This window comes from Lithobates pipiens, unplaced genomic scaffold, assembly GCF_037356315.1.
Source record: "Lithobates pipiens isolate NorthernLeopardFrog02 unplaced genomic scaffold, aLitPip1_a1.2 Scaffold_10, whole genome shotgun sequence".
In the NCBI taxonomy this organism is placed as follows: domain Eukaryota; kingdom Metazoa; phylum Chordata; class Amphibia; order Anura; family Ranidae; genus Lithobates; species Lithobates pipiens.
In genome coordinates, this window is record NW_027507686.1 from 56,917,999 (window position 1) to 56,932,577 (window position 14,579).

The 14,579-nt window shown below is 46.9% G+C and overlaps 1 protein-coding gene across 3 annotated transcripts in view; it reads right to left on the reverse strand.

Annotated features, from left to right (window-relative positions):
* Positions 1–501: 501 nt before the first annotated feature.
* LOC143930791 (uncharacterized) overlaps positions 502–14,579 on the reverse strand; it is a 461,539-nt gene continuing 447,461 nt past the window's right edge. For all 3 annotated transcript variants that reach the window (XM_077455410.1, XM_077455401.1, XM_077455393.1), the window contains 4 exons: positions 13,715–13,785; positions 12,248–12,281; positions 3,381–3,428; positions 502–697 (listed from right to left, as the gene is read on the reverse strand). In XM_077455410.1, coding sequence (XP_077311536.1) covers positions 626–697; positions 3,381–3,428; positions 12,248–12,281; positions 13,715–13,785 — 225 coding nt within the window. In that variant the 3' untranslated portion in view covers positions 502–625. The remainder of the gene's footprint in view (positions 698–3,380; positions 3,429–12,247; positions 12,282–13,714; positions 13,786–14,579) is intronic.

The following is a 14,579-nucleotide window of genomic DNA, read 5'->3' on the forward strand; positions in this document are numbered from 1 at the left end:
TGTTCAGCGGACAAAGTTGGGCGAACAGTCCGCCCGTGTGTACGCGGCCTTAGTGTAGATGTATTCTCACAACCCCCCCCCCTCCCCCAACATTTTTTTTACATTTTAAAGTAAGTTTGCGATATTATGTTTTATGATTTTATGTTGGGCCACATTAACAGCCATTTTGGACACCCCTGCCTTAAGGTTGTGTGTGTGTGTACGCACATGTAATTTATATGATTTCCAGACATCTATCAAAGACTACTGAGCTACTGCAAGGATTTTTGTACGTTCTTTTTGTTTACAAATTGGAAACTGCTATTCTATGCCACCACTGAATTATATATTAACTTAACCAAGAGGAATCCATCTTGTTTTTATTATTCAATAAGTAACTAAATGACATGCACTATATCATCTACTATAATCATCAAGATCCTACTTTGTATATGTGACTGAACATCGCATGTCCCAAACAGCACCACATATATTTTAAATAAAACAATCATGGCAACCCAACAAAGCAAAAATTAGGTTTTATTTTTACATGAGAAACAACAAAAATATATAAACATTTTACAGGAAACATTGCAATAAACCAACAGACAAGGCTCCTATAGTATGGAAACCTGCCAGCAGCGTATTACTTGGATACAGCTGTGTTTGCTGTCGGAGAGTCACTCTTGGTGTACTTCAGTAAACAGATTGGAATGGCCTGAAAAATAAGCATACAATTCTGTGTTATACTATGTACAGTATGTCTTTATAAGCAATCACACTACATACAAGCATGAACATCATTTCATGGAACACTTTACTAAATGCAAAAAGACTGTCTGCAAGGGAAGTTGCACTTTTCAGGGAAATTATCCTGAGAGCTTGGTGAATGATGTGAAACTTTTATGCCCTATACACACGGTCGGACATTCCGACCACAGACGGATTTTGACTGAAACTTGTGTTGCATACAGACGGTCGCACAAAGTTGTCAGAAAATCCGATCATTAGGAATGAGGTGACGTACAAAACGTATGATGGGACTACGTAGAGGCCAGTAACCAATAGCTTTCGTCTCCAAATTTTTCCTGAGCATGCGTGGCACTTTGTGCGTCAGAATTCACTACACGCGATCGGAAAGTTTTAGATCCAGCTCTGAAACTTTTTCAGTCAGAAATTCTAACAGAAAAAATCCGATAGAGCCCACACACGATCGGATTTTCCAACAACACAATCCGATCAGACTTTTTCCGTCTGAATTTCCCGACCATGTGTATGGAGCATTACTGTCCAAGCAAATATGAAGTTTTTTTTTTATTTTCCTTGAATGTGATTAGGTATTCTTTTAAAGGAAAATTTCACCAAATTCACTAATGTCTAGGTCTAATTCCCTTGCAAGGTGAACAGCCTATTTGCCTTTAGTAGATCAATCCCTTTGTTTCTATTTGTTCCAGTCTGCCCTATGGCAATCTCCACGTCCTATGAATGGCATGTTCACTTTTAAGCTTCAGTTTCTGATGACATAAAAACAGCGGTTATAAAATAATTTTTAACAATCATTAAATGTATTAAGCCAGTGAAAACCTCTGAATTGACTCACTATCTGCCTCCTGCAATCCCCTGCAAAGAAACTCTTGGACTGCATGAACAGATTGTCTTAAGCTGGCCATCCACCATTCAATTTTCTTATTCAATTTTCTTTAGATTTACCTTTAGCTATGTCATGCAAGGGCCTACCTGATTGCATACAAATTGAACGTGTTTAAACTCATTACATGGTTTTGGTAAATTAAAATTAAAGTTGTACAAGAAAATAGTATAATGTATGGCCAGCCTTAATCTCACAAATCAATCACTAAATTAGCAGGTGAGTCAGTGCTCCACTGGCAGAAAAATAGTCATTTACAATCCATAGAAGACATATGCAGGAGGGTGGTAAGCTTGATAGGAGAAAAGATGTGCAGTCACCGGCAGCTCCTCGATGGGTATGGGGTACCCTGAAGACATGTAAACAATAAAGGAGGGGGCTAGATCAGTATACTGTATGTCATACATGAACTGCAATTTATTCTGAAATTACATCTAAAAACGCTGAATACTGCACACAGGGCTGGTAGTGCCATTGCAGCTACTCTCCAGTCCATCTAGACCTCTGCTCCATTCTACCAGCCCTATGTGCAGTATACAGTGTTTTTTAGATGCAAGTATTTTTTTTGAATAAATTTCGGTTTATGTTTGACATATAGTGATCTGGCGCCCCCTCCTTTATTGTTTAGATTGTCTTAAGATTGTCTGTCTGCCAGCTCATCAGCCGTGGGGTGCAGGGGACTCTGGCTATAAGACAAAAAAGGCTACAGAACTAGCCCTAACAGCCCTAGCCCTAACAGCAGTGGTGGTGCATCCATTAAGGGTGCACGGGCACCGCCCCCTCTCTCCAGCCACCCCCTATATAGCATGAATCTATCCATGGCCGCCGCTGCCCCCCCATATTCAGGTATCTGGCCCGTTTTTGGATGTCGGGCGCTTGAATTACAGCGTTGGGGGTGTTTTTTTAAGCACCTGATTAGAGTCATAGCCGTAGGTTTCAAAAAAGGTGAACGTGGAGCGCAAAGCATTACGCTCGCAGTCCACCCAGGTGTGTTAGAAAATGAATATTCACTTTTCTAACACTCAACCGCCTCTCAGCCAATCAGGAGGCATGGGACTAATACCAGTCACCTGATTGACCAAAAACACAAGTGATCCCATTGGCCGCCTAGCAGAAGGCAAGAAGAGATGCACGGATGACACAAGAGTCGCCGCCTGATCTGCGCTACCCGTCCCACAGCTCGCCGCCATCACCCGCTGCCTGACCGGCCACCACGGTGGTGTAAGTGCCAGGCAGACAGCGGGCGGGTGAGCGGTCGGGTGTCACAGTGGCTGTATATGATGGGGAACAGTTGGCTGCATATGATGGGGCACAGTTGGCTGCATATGATAGGGCACAGTTGGCTGTACATGATGGGTACAGTGACTGTATATGATGGGGAACAGTTGGCTGTATATGATGGGGCACATTTGGCTGTATATTATGGGCATAGTGGCTGCATATTATGGGCACAGTGGCTGAATATGATGGGCACAGTGGCTGCATATGATTTCACAGTGAGGCTGCATATGATTGCACAGTGAGGCTGCATATGATTGCACAGTGGCTGCATATGATTGCACAGTGGCTGCATATGATGGGCACAGCGAGGCTGCATTTGATGTTTTTGTTTCAGTATTTTTTAGTTTGTTTGCGCCCCCCCCAAAAAAAAGTTCTGAGCAGCAGCTGACTGCCTAACAGTTAGATCAGAGTCCTGATTTGTAACAGTTAGGGCACCTATATTGTACTATAAGAAAGTGTAAAGTAGGGGTACCTGCAAGTGACTGAAAATCACAAACTCTGTAGACCACCTTCCTCGAATCTAGGACACAAAAAAAAGAGAAGCGCTCAGAATGGACATGTAGTCTGCAAGTAATTTAAAGTTAAATTCATGCTACAACAAAGGGCCTAACCCAAGACACATACAAGAGGAAACCGGTAATTAGTGATGGACGAACTTCCGACGGGACGTTTCGCGAACGCGAAACGCGAACGGACACAAACGTTCGCGAAAACGACCGTTCGCCGCGGGCTCCATTGACTTCAATGGGAGGCGAATTTCGCAAACCTTTAGGTCGAATTTGCGGCCACGGGGTAATTATTAGGGGGTAGCACGTAGTCCCACCACCTGGACAATAGCATAATACATGTATGAGGTGAATTTGGGATCGATAACTACAAGCATTTTTTTTTTATTTGGGAAATTGTTCTGACAATTCAGGACTATGGAGCTAATGAAGGCAATGGAGGAGAGGGAAGGTCAGGGACCAGGGTAGGCAAACAAGAGGGTGCAGGAGATACAGAGCACTGACAGCAGCACCGTAATACAGAGCACTGACATCAGCACCGTGACATACAGCGCTGACAGCAGCTCCGTGACATACAGCGCTGACAGCAGCTCCGTGACATACAGCGCTGACAGCAGCTCCGTGACATACAGCGCTGACAGCAGCTCCGTGACATACAGCGCTGACAGCAGCTCCGTGACATACAGCGCTGACAGCAGCTCCGTGACATACAGCGCTGACAGCAGCTCCGTGACATACAGCGCTGACAGCAGCTCCGTGACATACAGCGCTGACAGCAGCACCGTAAGCAGCCCCAGGAGGAAGTCAGCACAGCACAGGGATGGTGTGATCCCCTCATAATAAGAACCCCCAGGAGGAAGTCAGCACAGCACAGGGATGGTGGGAGCCCCTCATAATAAGAACACCCAGGAGGAAGTCAGCACAGCACAGGGATGGTGGGAACCCCTCATAATAAGCAGCCCCAGTAGAAATATGACACCGCTCAACCTCTTCAAAGAGGAGGGTAGGGGCATATAGTACGGTGTGCTTTTTTGGGTCAGGGAAGTGAGCCAAATGAATTAAGAAGGTCTGTGTGCTTGATTCCAAAAATTGTTTATAGACATATACATGGTCTACTGATCACATGTGTTGAATTCCTCCGAGATCCATGCCTCATTCATTTTTAGAAATGTGAGGTAGTTAACACTGTGGTGAGCTAGGCGAGTACGCTTATCGGTCACAATCCCCCCTGCTGCGCTGAACGTCCTTTCGGACAGGACACTGGATGAGGGGCAAGCCAACAGTTCGATTGCAAATTGGGCAAGCTCTGGCCAGAGGTCAAGCCTGCCCACCCAGTAGTCTAGGGGTTCATCACTCCTCAGAGCGTCCACATCGGCCGTTAACCCAATGTAGTCGGACACCTGACGGTCTAGGCGTTCCCTGATGCTGGATCCGGATGACACCTGTCGATGGGTCGGCTGAAAGAATGACCTCATATCCGAAGTCACCAACACATCTTCAAACCGGCCTCTTCTTGCAGGCGCTGTTGGATTGGTACCCGCAAATCCTTCTCTGGGAGTGGGAATTGCTCCTCTGCCAGCGCACGCAAAAGCAGAATGCAGCATTTCTCGAAGCAAGGCCTGGAAGTGCTGCATTCTGACAGCCCTCTGCGACGGCGGTAACATTTCCGCCATTTTGTGTTTGTACCGGGGGTCTAAGTACGTTGCCACCCAGTACTGGTCCTTGACCCTCATGCTTTTTATACGGGGGTCCCTATTAAAACACTGGAGCATGAAGGCCCCCATTTGCACTAAAGTGGAAGCGGTGTGGTGGCCTGGCTCCTGCTCATCATCCAGGATAATGTCGTCCTCTTCATTCTCCTCTCCCCATCCTCGCACAACAGGGATCCCAGAAAGGTTTAAAGCATGCTCTTCTTGCTCCTGCTCATCCGCCCCGGCACCATCCTCCTCTGACTCCTCATCAGACTCCTGTTGTTGACTTGTCTCAGATAGAGTAGCCCCCCCTGGGAATTCATCCAGCATTGCGACTTCCTCATCTTCCCGCTCCTGCTCCTCCACAGCCTGATCAATGACACGACGCAATGCACGCTCCAGAAAGAAGGCATAAGGTACCATGTCACTGATGGCGCCATGGCTGCGACTGACCAGTTTGGTGATCTCCTCAAATGGCCGCAGAAGTCTGCATGTGTCGCGCATGAGCAGCCACTGGCGCGGTGAAAAAAAACCCAGCTCCCCAGAACCGTTTCTTTCGCAGAGTTCATACAGGTAGACGTTAACTGCACGTTTCTGCTGGAGCAGCCTATCAAGCATATAGAAGGTTGAGTTCCATCGCGTCGGGCAATCGCAAATAAGACGTCTGACCGGCAGATGGTGTCGCCGCTGAATGTCAGCAAGGCGAGCCATGGCCGTGTAAGATCTTCTGAAATGGGCCGAGATTTTCCTTGCCTGCCGCAAGATGTCCTGGACCCCAGGGTATTTGACAAGGAATCGCTGCACGACCAAGTTTAAGACGTGTGCCATGCACGGCACGTGCGTGATTTTGCCCTGTTTCAATGCGCTAAGCAGATTGGCACCGTTGTCACACACCACTTTACCAACTGTCAAATTGAGCGGTGTTAGCCACTCATCTGCCTGTGAACGCAAAGCTGAAAGGAGTGCCGGGCCAGTGTGGCTCTTTGCTTCCAGGCACAACAGACGCAGCACGGCATGGCAACGTCTCACCTGGCATGTGGAATAGGTTCTGGGGAGCTTGGGCGGTGCAGTGGAAGAGACGCTAGCAGCGGAAAAGGAGGAGGCAGCTGAGGAGGAGAGGGAGGAGGATGGAGTAGGAGGAGGAGAAGAAGAGTCAGGCCTGCATGCAATCCGTGGCGGTAAAACCAAATCTACACGGGTGCCACGGGTTACATGCTTGACGGCCGTCAGAAGGTTCACCCAGTGGGCAGTAAAACTGATATACCTTCCCTGCCCGTGTTTGCTAGACCACGTGTCTGTGGTCAGATGTATCTTGGCACCGACACTGTGTGCCAGAGATACATTCACTTGCCGCTGAACATGGCCATATAGCTCTGGGATGCCCTTCTCTGAGAAATACTTCCTTCCTGGGACCTTCCATTGTGGTGTTCCAATGGCCACAAATTTGCGAAAGGCCTCCGAGTCCACCAGTTTATATGGCAGTAGTTGGCGGGCTATGAGTTCTGACAAGCCAGCCGCCAACCGTTGGGCAAGAGGGTTATCCGGCGTCATCATTTTTTTACGCTCAAACATTAGGCCCACGGAAGCCTGCCTTTTTGCAGAAAAATGTGAGCTTGGCGTGATGGAAGGTGGAGTGGAGGACAATTGTGAGGAGAGAGGAGAAGGAGAAGTAGAAGACGAGGCTGGACGGTGAGAGCCTGCAGTGTGGCTTTGTGTGTTCCGTTGCTCCCACTGGGCTCGGTGATGGCTGCTCATGTGCCTTCTTAAGGCGGTCGTCCCTAGGTGAGTATTGGGCTTACCGCGACTAACGCGTTGACTGCAAAGATTGCAGATGGCAACGCTATTGTCAGCAGCGGACACGTTAAAAAAAGCCCACACTGCGGAGCCATGTGCCGGTGTCCTGGGAGCGCCAGATGTGACCGTACATGGTCGATGACTCGCTCCTGATACATTTGCAGTCTGCTTTGTCCCTGCTGTGCAATGTAAGTCATTGCTGCTTCTCCTCCCTATCTGCTGGTCCATATCTCCCTCTGAACTCCCCTCCTCTTCCTCTCTTGTGGGCACCCACGTGACATCACTAGACACGTCATCATCAACGTCACCTTCCCCACCGCTATAAGTAGAGTAGGCAGCAACACCGGGGACCAACCTCCTCCTTGGGCTGATCTGGGTACTGGCGTCAGACTGCTGAGTAGCGCTTGTTGCTACCTCCTCTTCCTGATCCAATACCAAGAGTGGCTGCGCATCAGAAATGTCCTCTTGATATGGATCGGAAAATAATTCCAGTGACTCAAGCGGAAGGTATGTGGTGGTGGTGGTGGTGGTCGTGTTGTTGGTGGTAGTGTCTTTGGGGGTGCACATAGCAGAGAGTGAAGAAGAGGGTGCAGATCGAGAGGATGAGGAGGGTGCAGAAGAGTAAGGCTGAGCGAGCCACTCAACCAAGTCTGGTGCATCCTTTAAAGTAATTGAACGCACCTTCTGCAACTTCCCACTTTGGCTCAAGCCTGTTGCTCCTGCCCTACCCCTACCACCCCTGCGGAAGGGCCTGCCTCTTCCTCTGCATGTCATTTTTTAAATGACCCTGTGACAAAACTCTGAGTCCCTATACCGCTGAAGGACTGCTGCAGTATAGGTGAGCGGTCAGCAGTGGTGCACGTCAACCCTATCTATTGTGGACCTATAGCGGTCCTTACAGAACAGCAGACTGTACCGCACTCAAGCCTATGTACCGTAGCACCCTATACCAAGTTACCAGTCCTTATAAGAACTTTTGTGGACCAAGCAGGTTGTGTATTAGTGTTTAGCAGACTGTACGTCAGTCCCTATACCGCTGAAGGACTGCTGCAGTATAGGGCAGCGGTCAGCAGTAGTGCACGGCAACCCTATGTATTGTGGACCGATAGCGGTCCTTACAGAACAGCAGACTGTAACGCACTCAGGCCTATGTACCGTAGCACCCTATACCAAGTTACCAGTCCTTATAAGAACTTTTGTGGACCAAGCAGGTTGTGTGTTAGTGATTAGCAGACTGTACGTCAGTCCCTATACCAATGAAGGACTGCTGCAGTATAGGGCAGCGGTCAGCAGTAGTGCACGGCAACCCTATGTATTGTGGACCGATAGCGGTCCTTACAGAACAGCAGACTGTACTGCACTCAGGCCTATGTACCGTAGCACCCTATACCAAGTTACCAGTCCTTATAAAAACTTTTGTGGACCAAGCAGGTTGTGTGTTAGTGTTTAGCAGACTGTGCGTCAGTCCCTATACCGCTGAAGGACTGCTGCAGTATAGGGCAGCGGTCAGCAGTAGTGCACGGCAACCCTATGTATTGTGGACCGATAGCGGTCCTTACAGAACAGCAGACTGTAACGCACTCAGGCCTATGTACCGTAGCACCCTATACCAAGTTACCAGTCCTTATAAGAACTTTTGTGGACCAAGCAGGTTGTGTGTTAGTGATTAGCAGACTGTACGTCAGTCCCTATACCAATGAAGGACTGCTGCAGTATAGGGCAGCGGTCAGCAGTAGTGCACGGCAACCCTATGTATTGTGGACCGATAGCGGTCCTTACAGAACAGCAGACTGTAACGCACTCAGGCCTATGTACCGTAGCACCCTATACCAAGTTACCAGTCCTTATAAGAACTTTTGTGGAACAAGCAGGTTGTGTGTTAGTGATTAGCAGACTGTACGTCAGTCCCTATACCGCTGAAGGACTGCTGCAGTATAGGTGAGCGGTCAGCAGTGGTGCACGTCAACCCTATCTATTGTGGACCGATAGCGGTCCTTACAGAACAGCAGACTGTACCGCACTCAAGCCTATGTACCGTAGCACCCTATACCAAGTTACCAGTCCTTATAAGAACTTTTGTGGACCAAGCAGGTTGTGTATTAGTGTTTAGCAGACTGTACGTCAGTCCCTATACCGCTGAAGGACTGCTGCAGTATAGGGCAGCGGTCAGCAGTAGTGCACGGCAACCCTATGTATTGTGGACCGATAGCGGTCCTTACAGAACAGCAGACTGTAACGCACTCAGGCCTATGTACCGTAGCACCCTATACCAAGTTACCAGTCCTTATAAGAACTTTTGTGGACCAAGCAGGTTGTGTGTTAGTGATTAGCAGACTGTACGTCAGTCCCTATACCAATGAAGGACTGCTGCAGTATAGGGCAGCGGTCAGCAGTAGTGCACGGCAACCCTATGTATTGTGGACCGATAGCGGTCCTTACAGAACAGCAGACTGTACTGCACTCAGGCCTATGTACCGTAGCACCCTATACCAAGTTACCAGTCCTTATAAAAACTTTTGTGGACCAAGCAGGTTGTGTGTTAGTGTTTAGCAGACTGTGCGTCAGTCCCTATACCGCTGAAGGACTGCTGCAGTATAGGGCAGCGGTCAGCAGTAGTGCACGGCAACCCTATGTATTGTGGACCGATAGCGGTCCTTACAGAACAGCAGACTGTAACGCACTCAGGCCTATGTACCGTAGCACCCTATACCAAGTTACCAGTCCTTATAAGAACTTTTGTGGACCAAGCAGGTTGTGTGTTAGTGATTAGCAGACTGTACGTCAGTCCCTATACCAATGAAGGACTGCTGCAGTATAGGGCAGCGGTCAGCAGTAGTGCACGGCAACCCTATGTATTGTGGACCGATAGCGGTCCTTACAGAACAGCAGACTGTACTGCACTCAGGCCTATGTACCGTAGCACCCTATACCAAGTTACCAGTCCTTATAAAAACTTTTGTGGACCAAGCAGGTTGTGTGTTAGTGTTTAGCAGACTGTGCGTCAGTCCCTATACCGCTGAAGGACTGCTGCAGTATAGGGCAGCGGTCAGCAGTAGTGCACGGCAACCCTATGTATTGTGGACCGATAGCGGTCCTTACAGAACAGCAGACTGTAACGCACTCAGGCCTATGTACCGTAGCACCCTATACCAAGTTACCAGTCCTTATAAGAACTTTTGTGGACCAAGCAGGTTGTGTGTTAGTGATTAGCAGACTGTACGTCAGTCCCTATACCAATGAAGGACTGCTGCAGTATAGGGCAGCGGTCAGCAGTAGTGCACGGCAACCCTATGTATTGTGGACCGATAGCGGTCCTTACAGAACAGCAGACTGTACTGCACTCAGGCCTATGTACCGTAGCACCCTATACCAAGTTACCAGTCCTTATAAGAACTTTTGTGGACCAAGCAGGTTGTGTGTTAGTGATTAGCAGACTGTACGTCAGTCCCTATACCAATGAAGGACTGCTGCAGTATAGGGCAGCGGTCAGCAGTAGTGCACGGCAACCCTATGTATTGTGGACCGATAGCGGTCCTTACAGAACAGCAGACTGTACTGCACTCAGGCCTATGTACCGTAGCACCCTATACCAAGTTACCAGTCCTTATAAGAACTTTTGTGGACCAAGCAGGTTGTGTATTAGTGTTTAGCAGACTGTGCGTCAGTCCCTATACCGCTGAAGGACTGCTGCAGTATAGGGCAGCGGTCAGCAGTAGTGCACGGCAACCCTATGTATTGTGGACCGATAGCGGTCCTTACAGAACAGCAGACTGTACCGCACCCAAGCCTATGTACCGTAGCACCCTAGACAGACCAAGTTACCAGTCCTGATAAAGAGCTTTGTGGAACAAGTGAGTTGTGAATGATTAGCAGACTGCAGCAGAAGGGCAGCAGTCAAGTATAATATTCTTTCTATATTTGGAAGAAAGAATATTATACGTGTACAAGCCTATTACCGTACCACTGATACCAGTCCTGAAAAGAACCTTTGTGGAACTAATAGTAACAGCAAGTCTTTAAAATTATCCTCACTGCCTGACACACTGCTTCCTGCCTGTCCCTATACAAATTGGCAAAAAAGAGTAGGCTGGAACGATTAGCTGGAACAGCTCTTTTGTGGACCTGATAGTAACAGCTAATGATGATGATGATGATGATGATGAAGAAAGACTAATCTGGCTGAGCTGTCCCTAAAATAGCAGCATACAGCGCTCTGTCCCTTTATCTAAACTGACAAAAGAAACTCAGGCTGCTGACCTAACACCTATACCAGTCCTGAAAAGAACTTTTGTGTACCAAATAGCTAGCGTTTTCTCTGTCCCTACTCCACACAGGATCCTTTCCCTACAGTGACAGAAGAAAGAATGTAAAATGGCCACCGGATCGGGTGTATTTATAGGTTAGGGGGAATGTCCAAGTGTCCATGAGCTGTCATGTCTCAATTGGTTGTCCTGTAACACATGATAAACGTGTCACGAAAGGTTAAAGTTCTTGTATACATTAAACACGTAAGTCCGCCGGGGCGAACGACGGAAAAAGGCGTTCGAACCCGCGGACGGCGAAAGTCGGAAATTCGCCGCGAAACGACCGCCGGGCGAACCGTTCGGCCATCACTACCGGTAATTAGTATGTATATGATCACAAGGGTATATATTAGCTGCCTATTGGTTATTTATATAGACATGTAGCTTAACCTTGATTGATTTGCCTTGAGGTGAATGTAAAGTTTTGTTTTTTGTGTGTTTTTTTTTAGAGTAGGGAAGGTTTGGATATAATGTCAAGTTTTTAATGTGGTCTGTGGTGAGTGAATCTCCAGAATGGGAGCAAATAATAACCTGATCAGAGTTTTTTATGCATTCTTTATTTTTGAATGGTATAATACTGTGGTTACAGATTTAGATGGCAGCATTAAAGCAGGTACAAAATAAATACTTTAGTGTATATCATTTGGTAACAAGTATTCATGAGCAGTGGTATAATAAAGGGGGGGATTTACTAAAACTGGAGCACTCAGAATCTGGGGCAGCTGTGCATGGCAGCCAATTAACTTCTAACTTCAGATTGTTCAATGAAGCTTTAACAATAAAACCTGGAAGCTGATTGGTTTCTATGCAGAGCTGCAGCAGATTTTGCACTCTCCAGGTTTAGTAAATAACCCCCCAAGTTAATATTCACATAGATCATATTAGCAATGTTTAGAAGTAGATCTGATAGGAATTTAACCTTTTCCTACTTTATCAGCAAAAAAAAAAAAAAAAGAAGAGTTTTGTCTTTATATACACCTGAACACAACATATGGTAGGTGATGACTGAAAATCTGGAAAGACAAAAAGATTGCAGAAGCTCACCTGAATAGAATCAAATCCACTTGGTGGAGATCTCCTGAAAAATAACAAGATGCAATAATAGGCTGCAATTATGACGAATTAACTTCCAAGTGTATTCAAATCTAGACAAACCCAACTATGACCTATGTTAGGAAAGCTATACAGCTGTTCTATAGTATGCACATTAAACCTATCTCCCCTCCAATGCTGCATCAGAGGTCTCTGCATCTCTTCCAGCAGAATCACCATGGGTTCAGGGGATGTTGATGGTCCGGGCTGAAGCAACACTTACCTAGTGGTGGCTGGTGGTCGAAATTTTGAGGGGGGCAGCAAAGAGACCTGAACACCTCACTCGCGTGTCTTAGGACCTGCTTCCTGATTGGCCGGGAGGAGAAGCAGGAAGACATTAGCAAATATTATTTTGTTAATGTCACGTAAGTGGATGAGCTTGGGGCGCAGTGCTGCAATCTCCATGCAGGGTGCCGAATGCATGGTTTTCAATGTGTTTTTTTTTTGTTTTAAGCACGTGATTAGCGCCCCAAGCCCACCCTTTTTTGCTTAAAGAAAAAAAAAACATTGAAATCCATGCATCCAGCATCCTGCATGGAGATTAGGGGCCGGGTGCATGGATTAGGGGAGGCGGCACCCCTAATTAATGGGCTGCCGCTGAAGGTAATTGGGATCCCCAAATCCTATTTGCCTATGTTTTGAGGCCTTTGTAGGCCTCCGCTGTGTGCTCAGAAACTTTATATATGTGATGTTATCACTTTTTACCATAATATGATATTTTTCTTCTGGGAAGCAAATGCTGGAACCAAAACTCCTGGTAGTATTTACAGACCAAATCTAAATATCAGTTTTGTATGGTGAGGAATGGTGGTTTGATTTAACTGTCATCCTCTCAAAACTTTTGAGACCCCAAAGAAGAGATTTCCATTGAGTAATTTGTGTCTCTACTCCTCCTTTAAAGCTGAAGTCAACACACATCATCATTCTGCTTGTATTAGCCATAATGATGAGGCAAAGTTCAGAACTCTAATGAAGGGGTCCATATACTGGAGACTCAGTGAAACCGGTCAGCATATGATTCAATTAGTCAGCAATGACAAAAACTGAATTATTAGGTTTGAGTGAAGCAAAGATCACTAGGCCATTATGAATTTATTTGGAAAGAATTACAAAGGTAGCATTTTGCTTAAAAAAACTTGGCATCAGTCTCTGAAAGCACGATGCAGCGCCACTGACTTAAAAGAAGGTGGAGGAGGCTGGATTGGTAGGACCAATGTTCACTTTTACAAGTTTAATGCATATAGTTTCCACTGCTTCTGAATCTCTGAATCTACCAATGTCAACATCACAATCTCTTATTGTTCATGACGTGATCAGTCTAAGTTTCCAGAGATGTTGATAGGTTTACTCGTTTTCCTCCTTACTTTAAAAGTACAAATGTAACCCAATTATGATGTGAAATCAGGATTTCATACCTACCTGCTTACTGACTTTTCTCCATTAGTCTGTATCTTCCCAATATACACATCTGCTACAAGCACATGATGGGCCTACAGGGACAAACAAAAAAGGCTGTTAGAAGAATTATGTAAACACTGGAAAGGGCAAAAAAAATCAAACAGTTCACAGGTTTAGCATAGGAACTACACAAATGTCTTACCACCGATCTCTTGGTGCCACACTGAGGTGGGGTTCCTCCCGTGCTTCAGGGTGCCGGAGAGGCAGCAGGGGTTCAGCAACAAGTGTCTCAGTTCCCCAAGCATTCACCCGTGCTCACAGCTTGTGAACTACTCCACTCTGCCTCACTGACACAGATGCCGATTCTGCTAGTTTTAGCCACGCTTTACTGTTGTTTTAGCAGGGCTTTTTCGGTCACTATCGGGCCGCTTTTAACCCCTGCTAGCGGCCCGAAGAAGGGGTTAATAGCGCCCACAAAGCGCCGCTGCCAAAGAGCTTTGCAGGTGCTTCGGCAGCACTGCCCATTGATTTCAATGGGCAGGGGCGTTTTAGGAGCGGTGTATATACCACTCCTAAACCGCCCCAAAGATGCTGCTGAAGGACTTTTTTAAACAACCTGCAAGCCCCCTGCTCCAGTGTGAAGGCACTCAGGCTTTCACACTGGAGTGACAGAAGACGGGATTTACAGGCGCTTTGCAGGCGCTATTTTTAGCGCTAAAACGCCTGTAAAGCACCTCAGTGTGAAAGTGGCTACAGTGTTCATAAAGTGGTTTTAAATGTCTTGTGCCCAGAGGTATAAAGTCAAATATCTTCACTTATTGTGACCCATAGGGATCAGCTTGATGGTCGGGTTGAACATAAGCATACTGCCAAGTTTGCTCCAGTG